Below are 13,042 nucleotides of genomic sequence, written 5' to 3'. Positions count from 1 at the left end.
TATTAGTGATACATATGAAATTGTCTAATGATGTCAGTCCAGAGAAGCAATATGATGTATCCAAACGGTTGTGGTTTTGTTTTTTTTTTAATTGTATCAAAAAGGTTAAAAGCATCAGAATAAACTATTAATTTGATAGGAAGCTCTCCAGAAAGCAGGAAGAAGCAAATAACTATACTGATTATGTAAATATGGAGAAACTTGCACAACTCTTTCCAAGATTTTGTAAGACTTCCGTTATCCAAGGCTATTAAATTGGTCTTTTTTCTTCTTAGTGAATAAATACAATAAAATAGGGGGAAAAAGAAAATATTATTGAAAATATATATATACCTTAGCTTGATTTTTAAGCTAAGTACAATACTGCACTATCATTCAAAATTTGCAATCTTAACATCAGTTTATCTCAAATATATTTAAAAGTGTTCATACTCTTATGTACAGTAATTAAGTATAGATTTTTATTCAACACTAGTAATTTTAGGAAACTAACATGAATCAGAGAATTTTTAAGATAGAAGTAGTCTTACCTCTTTGCTTTCTTCCAGGTCTGACTCGCTGCTAAACTCCTCTGTATTTAAATTTTCAAAATCAGATTCCCCAACAGCAATTGGTACTGTCACAGTGAGACTTGGGTTGTTTATGAAGGACATGTAATCACTTTCATCAACAACATATTTTTCCACACTGCTGCCTATGCCACTGGTAGTTCCATTCCCTTCTTTAAGGTAGGCAAGGTTTTTTCCTATTTCTACTATCGTGTGGTTGGAAATACAGCTGTCTTTTTTGTTGTTTAGGTCTTCAAGAGGTTTGATTTCATCTAAAACTTTCTGCTTTCTAACAAAGGCTTTTTGGATGAATTCACGCACTTTTCTCTTCACAAAATCTATACCCTTCTGAATTCTTGCCACAGCAATCTGGAGATTGTTCATCTCATTATCATCATCTGTAGCTGCAAGGTTGTCTGAACTAAAGGAGCTCAGGAGCAAGGCAAGAAACAGGTTGAGTACCTGAAAGACAGTAAGGATATAATATTTTGAATCTCTTATTTTTAAGTCATGAAATAATTTGACTAAGCGTTATTTGATATGACAATTTTTATATCATAAACAGCACTTCATCCAACCCACATTCTTGCTACTCTTATCTCTGGTATTTTTTTATAACTTGCTGAAAATATTTTTAAATTACATATCTTGATCAATATAGGTGAAAATTTAACCCTCGAATTTCTCCTTTCTACTCCACACTGGAAGACTTGCACGTATGCTCTCTAAAATGCCATAAGGAAAAAGGATATAACATGATGTAGTATGCAAGAGATGCAAGTTATTTCTTCAGCAGTGTTCACAGACAAGGGGAATGTAGGCAGATTCCAGTCTTCTACAGTTCAGAAGACCATAATTTCAGTTTGCTAAATTCATGATACGACAAAATATACATTTGTCCTGAATACTTGTACCATATCATTTTTGTTTTGTGCCAGAAAACTGCCTCTAAGGTAAAGAATCCTTAGATATGCCTTGGTCTTAGGAAGCTTTTTCACACTGTCATTACACAATACAAACACAGCAGACGAATTTGGGCTATATGTAATTATGTTAGCATAAGTGAAAACTACACTAAAAACGATAGTTACAAATATTTATCAATTATTTCTGTTCAGTTTTGCTGTATGCTTAGAAGGTATGCCATAGGAGTCTCAAATTAGTCTGGTTAAACTCAGTATTTTGGTATCTCTGTGAAAAAGCATATTTATAAAATTTAAGACATTTATAAATTTTTTTGCATGGTATCAAAGAGAGAAGTGATGGTACTACTCAATAAGAAAATACTACAATTAGGAATAACTAGGGCAAGCTGCTTTTTACTCAAAACCAGTACATTAAATATTGAAAATGTTGGTAGGAAATGTTGGGTAGGAAAAATAAAACATAAGTATATACAGAAGGGTTAAAAGCTAGCAAGGCAGAAGTGCTGCAGAAATAGACATATAGAGTGCATCAGGAAAGCAATACCAGTACTGAAACGTCATTTGGGGATATATAATGAGGAATGTTGTGTGTAAGACACGGAGTGGAACTATTCCATACTATTTAACACTTGTGTCTCTAGAATGCTATTTGGGAGTAATTAAAATGCCAGCAGTGAAAGAAATAATTGATGACTTCTAAACTACTTAAGAGAAAAAAATTGAACAGCCACGTTATTTTAATTCAGAAACAAGACTGAAATTGGAAGAAGTTGTCCAGCAATATAAATATTATCATGACCAACTATTTCCCATAACTATTTGAGACTAGGTAGTTTAATTGGCTGCCACAATGGTCTAACACTGCATCTAATAAACGGATTTTTTTAAAGGCCTTTTAATGGACATATCTTACTAAAATAATTCAGCTATGATCTTACTAAAGAGGTTACAAAATCACTAAAGATTTAAAAGAAGTAAAAAAAACCCCAAAACTACCCACTTTTCATAGCTTATCAAGGTGTACTTGAACCTGGCTTTCAGAAAGGGCAAATGAATCACTTGATTTCTTGGAGTCTTCATTTCTGATTTCTAAACTACGAAAAGCAGGAAATACATTCTTACATGTTTTAAAAATTCCCACTGATTACGTACCACTAAGTTTCCAATCACCATGACCATCATGAAGACAGTAAGGCACATGGTTTGGCCTGCAACCTCCATGCAGTCCCACATCGTTTCTATCCATTCTCCACACAGCACTCGGAATACAATCAAGAAAGAGTGGAAAAAGTCATGCATGTGCCAGCGTGGAAGTTCACAGTCGCTAGAGATCTTGCAGACACATTCCTTGTAGCTTTTCCCAAAAAGCTGCATCCCAACCACAGCAAAAATGAACACAATGATGGCCAGCACCAGGGTCAAATTGCCCAGAGCTCCCACTGAGTTGCCAATAATCTTAATCAGCATATTTAGAGTTGGCCAGGATTTTGCCAACTTGAAAACTCGAAGCTGCAAAACAGAAGAGCGAATACAATTATTCACATCATTAACTGTAACTAATCATTGCTATACATCTCATATTCTAATTATGATGTGTTTAGAGCATGTCTCATGCTATTTCTATAAACTTTAGTTACAAAATTTATCTTACCAGTTCTTTGTATAGTACTAAACACTGGTAAGTCCTGATTCAACACATGAAAAACCAAAAATACTGTCTCTATGTTCATTTCACTTCTGTTAATTCTGTGGAAATATTACTAAAAATAAATCAATGCACGTGAGTTGTGATCAGTTCTACAAGATTATAACTGCTTAGGCATTCCCAGATCTCTTTCTTCTTAATTGTCAGAGAGCTGGAAGAAGTGGTTATCCTAGAAAGATAAACAAGCTAGAGTTGTTAATGATGGGCTCAGAAGTTCCTTGCAAGAGTCTCTCACAACTCTTCTGTCATGGAAAATAAACACCACGTGTCAAAGTTTGTCAAACAACATTGAAAAAAAGTTGATATAACATTTAATTTTGTCCAAGTGCAACTTGAAACAGAAAAAAAAAAAGGAATGCAACTGGAAAGAAATAGTATATATTCAGACAATCAAAGGAATCTAAATGTAAATCCTATTTAATAGAATAAGACATAAGTAATAACATAGATTCAAAGCAAAATACAGAACTCCATTACTGAGTGATAAGTCAATCAATATAGATACTGAATTTTAGGAAAATACAACATAATAATTACAGAGAACCAGAAAGAGGATGAATTTAAGCCCCATGCTTTTTAAAGGGAATTTACTTAAAATTTTTCAGGCTTGCTTTATGTAAGGCAAGAGGTGATGACTAGGAACTTTAGTTTCATTTCTCTTACTGTGCATGTCTTTTTAAAAGAGCATTTGAACATTAAATTGTCTGCTAGCCTAGTCTTCAGCAAGACCAAGGCTTTTCAAGTTCCCATTCATGACAGAGCTATTTAATAACTGACAGAGATAATGGAGAAAGATAGAGGCTTTGGAACAGAAAATGTGTTACACAGTAGAGATACCTGGGGAGAAGATGATAAAGAAGAGGGAAGAAAGGTTGCCACTGATGAAAAGTCCCCATCCAAGAAAAATCTTAACACTACTTTCTTCTAACCATACAAGCAAACTGGTAATGGAAGTTTATCAGCTAAAACTGTCAACAAACTTTTATTAATTAATCAGTTATTTAGTAAGTGTTTTACTTATCTTCACTCACAGGTACTGAGGGTCTGTGCCTCTTGCATTCTTTATTCCCTCATCTATATTTTAAAAAAGACTCCAAAAGACTATTTAAAAAGGTAATTCTTAAAGCACGCTCACTCAAACAGAATTGATTTTTACAATGTCTTGAAGAAGAAACAGACATTATTAAAGTAATATACAAAACTTGACATAATAGATACTTGCCATCTAGTGGGTATGCAATTTAGTATTTTGTAAGTTCTTATACAGGGAACTTCTGATTCAGCCAAATATACAATATACTACTGAAAAATGAAAGACATAATTGCATAAATATAAAAATATAACATAGAAATAGATATTAATTAGAATATTTACCAATCGGAATGATCGAAGGACAGATAATCCTTCTACATTTGCAAGGCCAAGTTCCATTAAACTAAGACTCACAATAAAACCATCAAAAATATTCCAGCCCTCTTGGAAATAATAGTAAGGATCCATGGCAATTATCTTGAGAAACATTTCTGCTGTGAAAATTCCAGTAAACACCTGCAAGGAAAATACAGTTTCTTACTCCATTTTAATAAGAAATTATTATTATTATTTTTAAATGTAACAGCATCAACCTTTTTTTTAAAGTTATATCCTCAGTAAGCAATCCATGGTGGATCTGAATACTTTCTCTATATTTTCATACATTAGGTTAGGAATTAAATTAAAATTTAAGCTCACATATGCAGTTCCTGTTTACCTCACAAGGAAGAGATAAATAGGATGCTTCCTATCCATGTGTGTGCTAATATGCACACATAAATAGTGATATATTGTATCACTTCTGATTTTAGTACTCCAATTTCCTCCTCAGATCTCATCTTTGCTCTTAGGACAGCTTTTTTCTTCTAGGGATAAAAATAAGCTTATAAGAAGGAAAAAAAAAAGCTAAGAAAAAAGCAACATTGAGCAGAACTATTCTTCTTCAGGATAGCCTGCAAATAGCACTGTCACACATTTTCACCATCTCCTGTTATGTCACAATAAATATTCTGTGCTCACTGGGTCTTTCCTCTCTACATCCCCTTGAACATCTAGGACACCAGGAGGAACAAATAAGGTACATAACAGGTGTGGGAAGGTTCCTTCCATTTATAAGTATTATTCAAGAGAAAACATTAGATTAATTTCTATAACTATCTTCCATGAGGGAACCTGAAGGATTTAAAAATGAAAATACATTTTGACTTAATAAATCTTCTACAAAGGAGAATTAATCTCCGCACAACACGAATGGAAAAATACACAAATGTCAACAGAAAGGCATTCAGCATAGCTTAAATATAAATTCAACCATTCCAAGCCTTTTAAATATTTAGTCAGCATTTTCATTTAAACATATGTACATAGGTAACACGAGTATCATTTAAGAAAAATGTATTTGACATACATGGTACATCACAGAAGACTTACAAGGTTTCCTACTGAAAGGACACCACTAAACTGTTCTGTCATTGGATAGTGCTCCATGGCCATGAACAGTGTGTTTAGAACAATGCAGATAGTAATGGCCAGATCAACAAAGGGGTCCATCACAATCAAATTTACAATATGTTTGACTTTCAGCCAGGGAGTGCAGCAGTCCCAAATCAAGCAAGTGTTAGCAAATTTATACCAGCATGGTGGGCATTTCTGTCTTGATTCCTCAAGTTCTAGAGAGAAAAAGGTAAATAACATTTTAATATATTTTCATAAAATTTGTCTATTCTATTAGTAAAACTTGGGTATTTCCATTTGGCCTCTGCTATTTCCAAGTTATTTTTGAAACACTGTATTGATGTAACAGTCAAGGCTAATGTCCAGTCAAAAAAAACCCAGCATTTATCAATTACAATAATCTGTCCCACTATATTTTACACAGAGTAGAGAAAGAAAGAATACTAAATATTCACTATATAGAATGACCATTCACAATCAAATGCTTCGCATATGATGTAAAGTAGACATATGTCTTAGAAATCCAGTTATATAGAATAAAATATTTCAAATTTTGCTTCTAAAGGATAAACACTTAAAAAGAATCTAAATTTAGGATTGCTTTTCCAAATATATCAGTCATACAGGAAAAAAAAAAAAAAAAAAAAAAAAGACAATCTCCAGGCACAAATCTCACCTTGTCTGTAACATTAGGCCCACTGAAGCTCCATTAAAAAAAACCACTACTAATTAGTGTATTTTGAATTTACTAGCACTTGCATTACAAAAATTCTATTTCACATACCTTCCATTGTGTTTGTGAGCATGCTGGCTATACTCATTGCTCGCTGCCTTGCACTAGGATCTGTTAGGTAGTCCATAGGAACATGGTAAGAACTAGACCTTCTTTTCCTTAAGTCAGTTTCTGTAGTAGTGCCCTGAAAATAAAACACTGATAAAATAGACTACCAAATGTTCATTTCATAAGAATAACACTGTACATCATTATAAAGATATAATGGTTTTAAACACTCTGGTGATCTGCCTGATGCTCCATTTATGTTATGATTTTGTAAGAGAATGATGTGTACCTAACTCACTAAATAGTTAGATATGTCAGTAGGACTGCTCTTTTGCAAAGGTGTTTGTAAGTATTTTGCTGAATTGGGAATGAAACATTAGAAGAGATTCAAGAAGTCTGTGAACTACAAAAAGTGTCATAATGCTTGTCAATGAGCTCAACCATAAATATCTTTCTTATTAGGCAATAAAGTAGTCCACACAGATAGCTATAAAAGCACAAAGAATAAGTGTATTTTCTTAGGATAACTCATGTTATTTTCTAATGCGTATTTTCAAACAAAATAAGAGAAAAATATTCATTAATGTTGTCAACACACACACACACACAAAAATCACTAAAAAAATTAACCGTTTGATAGGAATTCTAGCTCATGTAAGTTGTCTTATCATATAGTATTATATCAAAAATATAACGTACGGTCAGCAGATTAAATACTCATTTAATATATTCCATTAAGTAATTTCTTTATAATTATTTTTTCATTTTGATATATTGGTTGATATACAAATACAGAACTTCTTCAGTTACCATAGTGAACCAAGTTATTTAATGGCCTACTGCTATCTTGTTAATTCCCAGTGACCTAACATACATTTACACATATCTAATTAATGAGAGCTAGACAGCTTCAGTTTCTGCTTCAACTTTGAACTGGAATATATGAAAGGAGCATGGACAAAGTGGGAATTATTTCCAAGTTACTAGGCTTTGTAGAAACAGTAGTTGATTATACAGGGAGAGGACCATCATGCCTGAGCTACTGCAGACTTCCTTACATTGCTAGCAGTGGTTGCTTTATCAATCATCACCTCTGGCAAAAGCTGTCCAGTAGGTGACGTCAGAGCTGGAGGCCCACCGACTAAAGAAACTACTCCATTACAATCCACAGTGCTGTGCATCTTCCCGTTCACTGGAAGAGGAGGTACTGTCCTGGATGACCTACTGGCCTGACTAATGTTACTGTTGCGCCGTTCACCATGTCTATGAGGAACAAAGAGAGAATCTCTTCTGCTCTCATTGTCTTCAAAAGTGCTGTGCTCATCATCAGCAAAGTCATTTTCAGATCCTACATCCTTTGCTCGACCTCTGAAGCTGAAAAGACTTGTTCTGCTGTTGCGCCTTGGGGAAAACAAGGAGCCACGAATGCTCAGCAAAGACTGTAGGCAAATAAAAACAGCGATTATCAGATGAAAATTCTTTTAGACGTAATGACTTCTTACAGGGAAAAACACAGTGTTAATATGTCTTAAAGGGTAAGATAATCTACAAAGAAATGAACTAGTACAACACCCCCTTAACACACTTCCTTTTGGGTATTAAACAAAGAGCACATAAGTGACAGATATAGACCAGTTATTTTACTACATTATTTGTATGATATCGACTGGTTTAATTTGATTAAAAGAAACTGCTCAACAGAATTGCTTCCTCTGCCATTCTGCCTGTTTTATTATCAACTGTTCATAAATTGTATAAGCACATCTAGCTACTATTTATCCCTGGCCGGGACAAGTCTGACACATTGAATAAAATTTTCTGTAAACTTCCATTGAGTCAGTCTGCACACAGACATAGCTCCCAAATACTGCCCAGTTTACAACAACGTACATATTTTTGCAAGCACTCATCAAGTAGTTCACTATATGGTTTCCATTTCTTTTTGAAAGTGTTAGCTATCCTGAATATGCAAAGGTGTACATGTAATTTTGCATGAGTATCCTCACTAGTCTTCATCATTTTACTCCTGTGAGTAAATGTTCTGCTACGGGTAGATCTTCTCAGGATCAGTCATAATAAAGTTCTAATCTTGCAATTATGTTATGTGCTTAACTTTAATTCACGTCAGTGATTCTCCTGACTTGAAAGATTTGATTTTGTCATTGACTTCACCCTCCATGAACAGCAGAGCTGGTACATAACAAAGTGATGTCTTTGTTTCTCTTTCACAACTTATTTTTATGGATCCAAGCCCATTATTTCAGGCATTGCAAAATGCAGAACAGAAAGGCACTCTGCTATCTAAGTATAACACAACAGATGGATACAAAAAGAGAGGGAATATGAGTAGGCAAAATTGATGAGTATGATAAACAGTGGTCTTAGCTCACCTGAAGTCACTTCCCTGTCAAGCTTTCTGTAGGCAGCATGGTAAAAGAGAGTTTTAAAGAGGAATTTGAGGAAAGTAATGAAGTGTTCTATGGAAACTCATGGGAACTTCTTCCAAGCATGAGGGGCAGCATACCAGAAAGAGCTCAAAGAAACTCACTTGAAAAATTAACAGGAGGTTATGGATGCTGTCATGGGTCATTTAAAGTTGGGACTTGATTTGCTTACTGAAAGTCAAAGTAGGTTGGGAAGAGCTTTAAGCACAGTATGTTTTACAGTATTGAAAACGTCTATAGGTCGATATGTTAACTGGAAGATTAGGTAATAACAATGAGATACCTTTGTGCTCTTTGCAACAATATTCTTGATGAATGCAGCATTAATAGAGACATGGAAATAAGTCTAAGTTAAAAATAGTTTGCAGTTGTGGTCTAGAGTAGAATTGGGGAAAAAAAGGAGACAGAGAAAAAGAAGGAACTTGCAACAGGGCCTTGTGGAAATCCCTTAGGAAACTGTCAAAGCGGTAAAAAGATCTTCTAAAGCACAACTAATCCAGAAGTGAGAGGGGAGGAAACAATGTTAGGAAGACTAAGTTTTCAAGAAAACATAATGGTCAGTCACACTGAAGGAAAGTGAAATGTCAAGGAAGATGTTAAAGATACAATATAAACCTGCATTTTGACTAGGAAAAGGTTATTAAAAACTGTAGTGAGTTGAATTTCTGTTGAGTGTGGTAGCTAAAACTCAGAGTGGAAAGGAGCTAGGATTAGAAAACCAGAGAGGAGGGGATCACTAGACTATCATACTACATAGCTGTATATGAATTTTGAAATGAAAAAAGCAAGAGAAGGAAAGTGGATGAGGTATGCTCCATTTCTTAACAGATGGATGAACTGAATTGCAGCTGAATAAGGCTGCAGTTTGAATGAAGGCATGAGTAAGAATATGCACCTAAGGGATCAGATGAGACTCCAACATGAAGTAGAAATCAATAGATATAAATGTGAAATTTTGTATATGGAACAGAATGAATCATGAATTAAATTCAGCAATGAAATCTTGACAGTGGTTAGTCAGACAATTAACAGCATAAAACAGTGGCAGACCAAGAAAAAAAAAAAGTGGAGGCAGTGCTATGAAAAAAGTATGTTAGGAAGGAAGAGGAAGGACAGTTAACTTGGTAGAAATGACAGTCTAGAAACATTACACTCCCACCACAGTCTGATCAAAAGAGGAAAGTCCTTAATAAGAGTATAACAGATAAAGAGGTTTGAGCTTCTCTGAGAGTGGGAGCTGGAGAAAATGATACATGCAAAGGACATGAATGCGTGTGACTTTTTAAAGAGATGAAATAGGCTTTCCAGAGATAGGAATAGAAGAGGATAAAAAATGAAGGAAGGAATTTAGTAATAGTGGCTAAAAAGGATAGCAATTCATAAAGATCAGGGAGACTCAAGAAGGTGGGGATAAAAGGAAGAGTTGAGGCATAAATTACACAAAGGGGAAGAGAAAGGACAGAACGGATGGGAGAATGAGATCTGAGTTGCTGAGAAGACAGTCTGAGGCAGGCAAATGAAGAGAAGCTCCTGAAAAGTTTAGAAAGTATGACATGATAAAGCTATCAAATGAAATAAATATCTGGATGGGAAATGCAGATGGTACTCTTCTTGTGTCACTGGTGTATAAACGTAGGAGAACAAATGCGAGGACACAGTGCCACATATATTTCCACCTTTAAGATTACACAATTAAAAGTCTCAATTAATTTGCCATATTTCAGGTAAACGTTTACATTAATTCCAAAGCCTTTACACCCTAAATGTAGCACAAGTCCAACTGAAAACATGAAATTCCTTTTTTGAAGCCACTGTTCATGCAATCTTGATGAGCTCATTTTCATTAACAAAATTAGCAAATACAACTCATTCTAATTAATACATCTTATTTTGATTTTTCACAGATAAATTCAAGAAAATCTCTCTAATTCACACAGTTTCATCTTTGATTGCGTGTATTAACCTGGTCAGATTTTTAAGATTAAATGAATCACCTTGCAAGAACTGACTAAACTACACTATAGGCATTTGTTTCTATGATGACTAGACATTTAATAATACTATGGTACCTGGTGTGGGGAAGAGAATCTCTTTTCATATGTCAGTCTATTCCCCTCAATGGAAAATCGGAAGCCTTTTCTTTTGATGCTGTCCTCCGATTCGGATTTCCGAAATTCTTCCTCATCCTTCTCACCTTCAGCTTGTTCTTTTTGCTTTTTTTTCTTTCTTCTATTCCTTCTCTCTTTAGCACTCTTCGAGCTCAGTTTGGATGCCTCAGAAGAACTTTCAGAGAATCCACCTATTCCACCTACTCCGCTATAATCTCTCGAGTCAGCTGCTGCAGCTGCTGCTGCTGCCTGTATGTACAAATAAGCACATATGCAATTTACAACATTTATATAAGTACACATACTCACTATTTGATTGCTATTTACTGATATTCCTAAAAAAAATAATGAATTTTAAGTAAAAGCACTGATCCCATTTCACTGAAACTAGTTTATCAGGAACTATAATTTCCCCCATCTCCGTTTTCAAAATCACAGAATGGCTGAGGTTGGAAAGGACTTCTTGAGGTCATCTTGTCAAACTCTGCAGCACAGACAGAGTCACCTGAAGCAGGCTACCCAGGACCATGTACAGACAGCTTTTGTTTATCTTCAAGTTACCTCCAAGTCAGCAGGTTCCACAATATCTCCAGGCAACTTGTTGTTTAATCATTTGTTCACTCTCACACTAAATGAAACAATTTCTATCTCCAATTTGAAATTTTACCTTAACGGTTCTTTTTCATCACTAGTTATCATAGAATGATAGAATCATAGAATCCTTAAGAGTTGGAAGGCACCTCTGAAGGCCATCTAGTCCAACTTCTCTGCAGTGAACAGGGACACCACAGCTACATCAGCTACCCAGGGCCTTATCCAGCCTCCAGGGCAAACTGTTCCATTGCCTCACCACCTTCACTGTAAAAGATTTTTTCCTTATATCTAACCTGTATCTACCCTCTTGGAGCTTGAAACCATTTTCCCTTCTCATGTCACCACAGATGCAGCTGAAGAGTCTGTCCCCTTCTTTTCTGTAGCTCCTCCAGTATCCTCAGAAACTGAAAGGCTTCTATCAGGTCACTTCAAAGCCTTCTCCAGGCTAATGAACCCCAGCTCTCAGCTTGTCTTCATAGAAGAGGTATTCCATTCTGTGGATCGTTTTTGTAGCCCTTCTCTGGATGTGCTCCAACAGGCTAACATCTCTCCTGTACTAAGAACTCCATATTTGGACACAGTACTCCAGGTGAGGTCTCACCAGCACAGAGTAGAGGAGCAGAATCACTTCCCTTGCCCTGGTGGCTATGCTTCTTTTGATGCAGCCTAGGATGCAGTTGGCTTTCTGGGCTGAGAGGGTACATTGCTGGCTCATGTCTGGCTTCCCATCCATCAGTGCCCCCAGGTCTTTTTCAGCAGAGATGCGCTCAGTCCTTTCATCCCCAAGCTTCTACTGGTACTGGGGGTTGCCTCAATCCAGGTGCAGGATCTTGCATTTGAATTTGTTGACTCTCATGAGATTCACCTGGGCCCACTGCTCAAGCTTGTATAGGCCCCTCAGGATAGCATCCTATCCCTCTTGTGTGTCATCTGCATCCCACAGCTTGGTGATGTCTGAGGGCTGTGTGGAGAGCAGTTATCAGAAAAGACCAAGGCATAAAAGTTGTGAAGTACCTCAGCCTTCTCCTTGTCTGTTGTTACCAGTTTGCCTGTATCACTCACTAGGGGCATATGCCCTCCAGACCTTTCCTTTTCTGGTCGAGGTACCTATAGAAGCCTTTCTTGTTCTATCTGGCATCCTTTGCCAAGTTCAGTCCAAGCTGGGCCTTGGCATTCCTCACACCATCTTTACACAACCTCACAGCTTCCTTAATTCTTCCCAACGGTACTTGTCCCTTTTTCCATTGCCTGTGCATTTTCTTCTTGCTCTTCAGATTGACTAGCAGGTCCCAGTTCAGCCATGCCAGTCTCTTGCCTTCCTTTCTTGACTTGCTCCACCTGTGGATGGAGAGCTCTTGTACCCTGAGGAAAGCCTCCTTGAAGATCTGTGAGCTCTGCTTCGCCCCTTGCCCATGACAACAATGATGTTTTTCCCAAAATGTTTTGTT

At 36.0% G+C, this 13,042-nt stretch overlaps 1 protein-coding gene across 10 annotated transcripts in view; it reads right to left on the bottom strand.

Annotated features, from left to right (window-relative positions):
* LOC128077045 (sodium channel protein type 2 subunit alpha) overlaps positions 1 to 13,042 on the bottom strand; it is a 73,661-nt gene that overhangs the window by 28,514 nt on the left and 32,105 nt on the right. For 5 of the 10 annotated variants that reach the window (XM_052675669.1, XM_052675675.1, XM_052675671.1 and 2 more), the window contains 7 exons: positions 10,962 to 11,249; positions 7,507 to 7,887; positions 6,452 to 6,584; positions 5,644 to 5,882; positions 4,555 to 4,728; positions 2,627 to 2,983; positions 531 to 1,010 (listed from right to left, as the gene is read on the bottom strand). In XM_052675669.1, the coding sequence (XP_052531629.1) occupies positions 531 to 1,010; positions 2,627 to 2,983; positions 4,555 to 4,728; positions 5,644 to 5,882; positions 6,452 to 6,584; positions 7,507 to 7,887; positions 10,962 to 11,249 (2,052 nt within the window). Of the gene's footprint in view, positions 1 to 530; positions 1,011 to 2,626; positions 2,984 to 4,554; positions 4,729 to 5,620; positions 5,883 to 6,451; positions 6,585 to 7,506; positions 7,888 to 10,961; positions 11,250 to 13,042 lie in introns of those variants that run through there. The other 5 variants (XM_052675673.1, XM_052675676.1, XM_052675674.1 and 2 more) reach the window with 2 other exon arrangements.

This window comes from Tympanuchus pallidicinctus, unplaced genomic scaffold (genome assembly GCF_026119805.1).
Source record: "Tympanuchus pallidicinctus isolate F22 unplaced genomic scaffold, pur_lepc_1.0 scaffold15, whole genome shotgun sequence".
NCBI lineage: Eukaryota > Metazoa > Chordata > Aves > Galliformes > Phasianidae > Tympanuchus > Tympanuchus pallidicinctus.
Note: the sequence above shows the minus strand (reverse complement) of the source record. Positions and strands in the feature narration are given on the sequence as shown.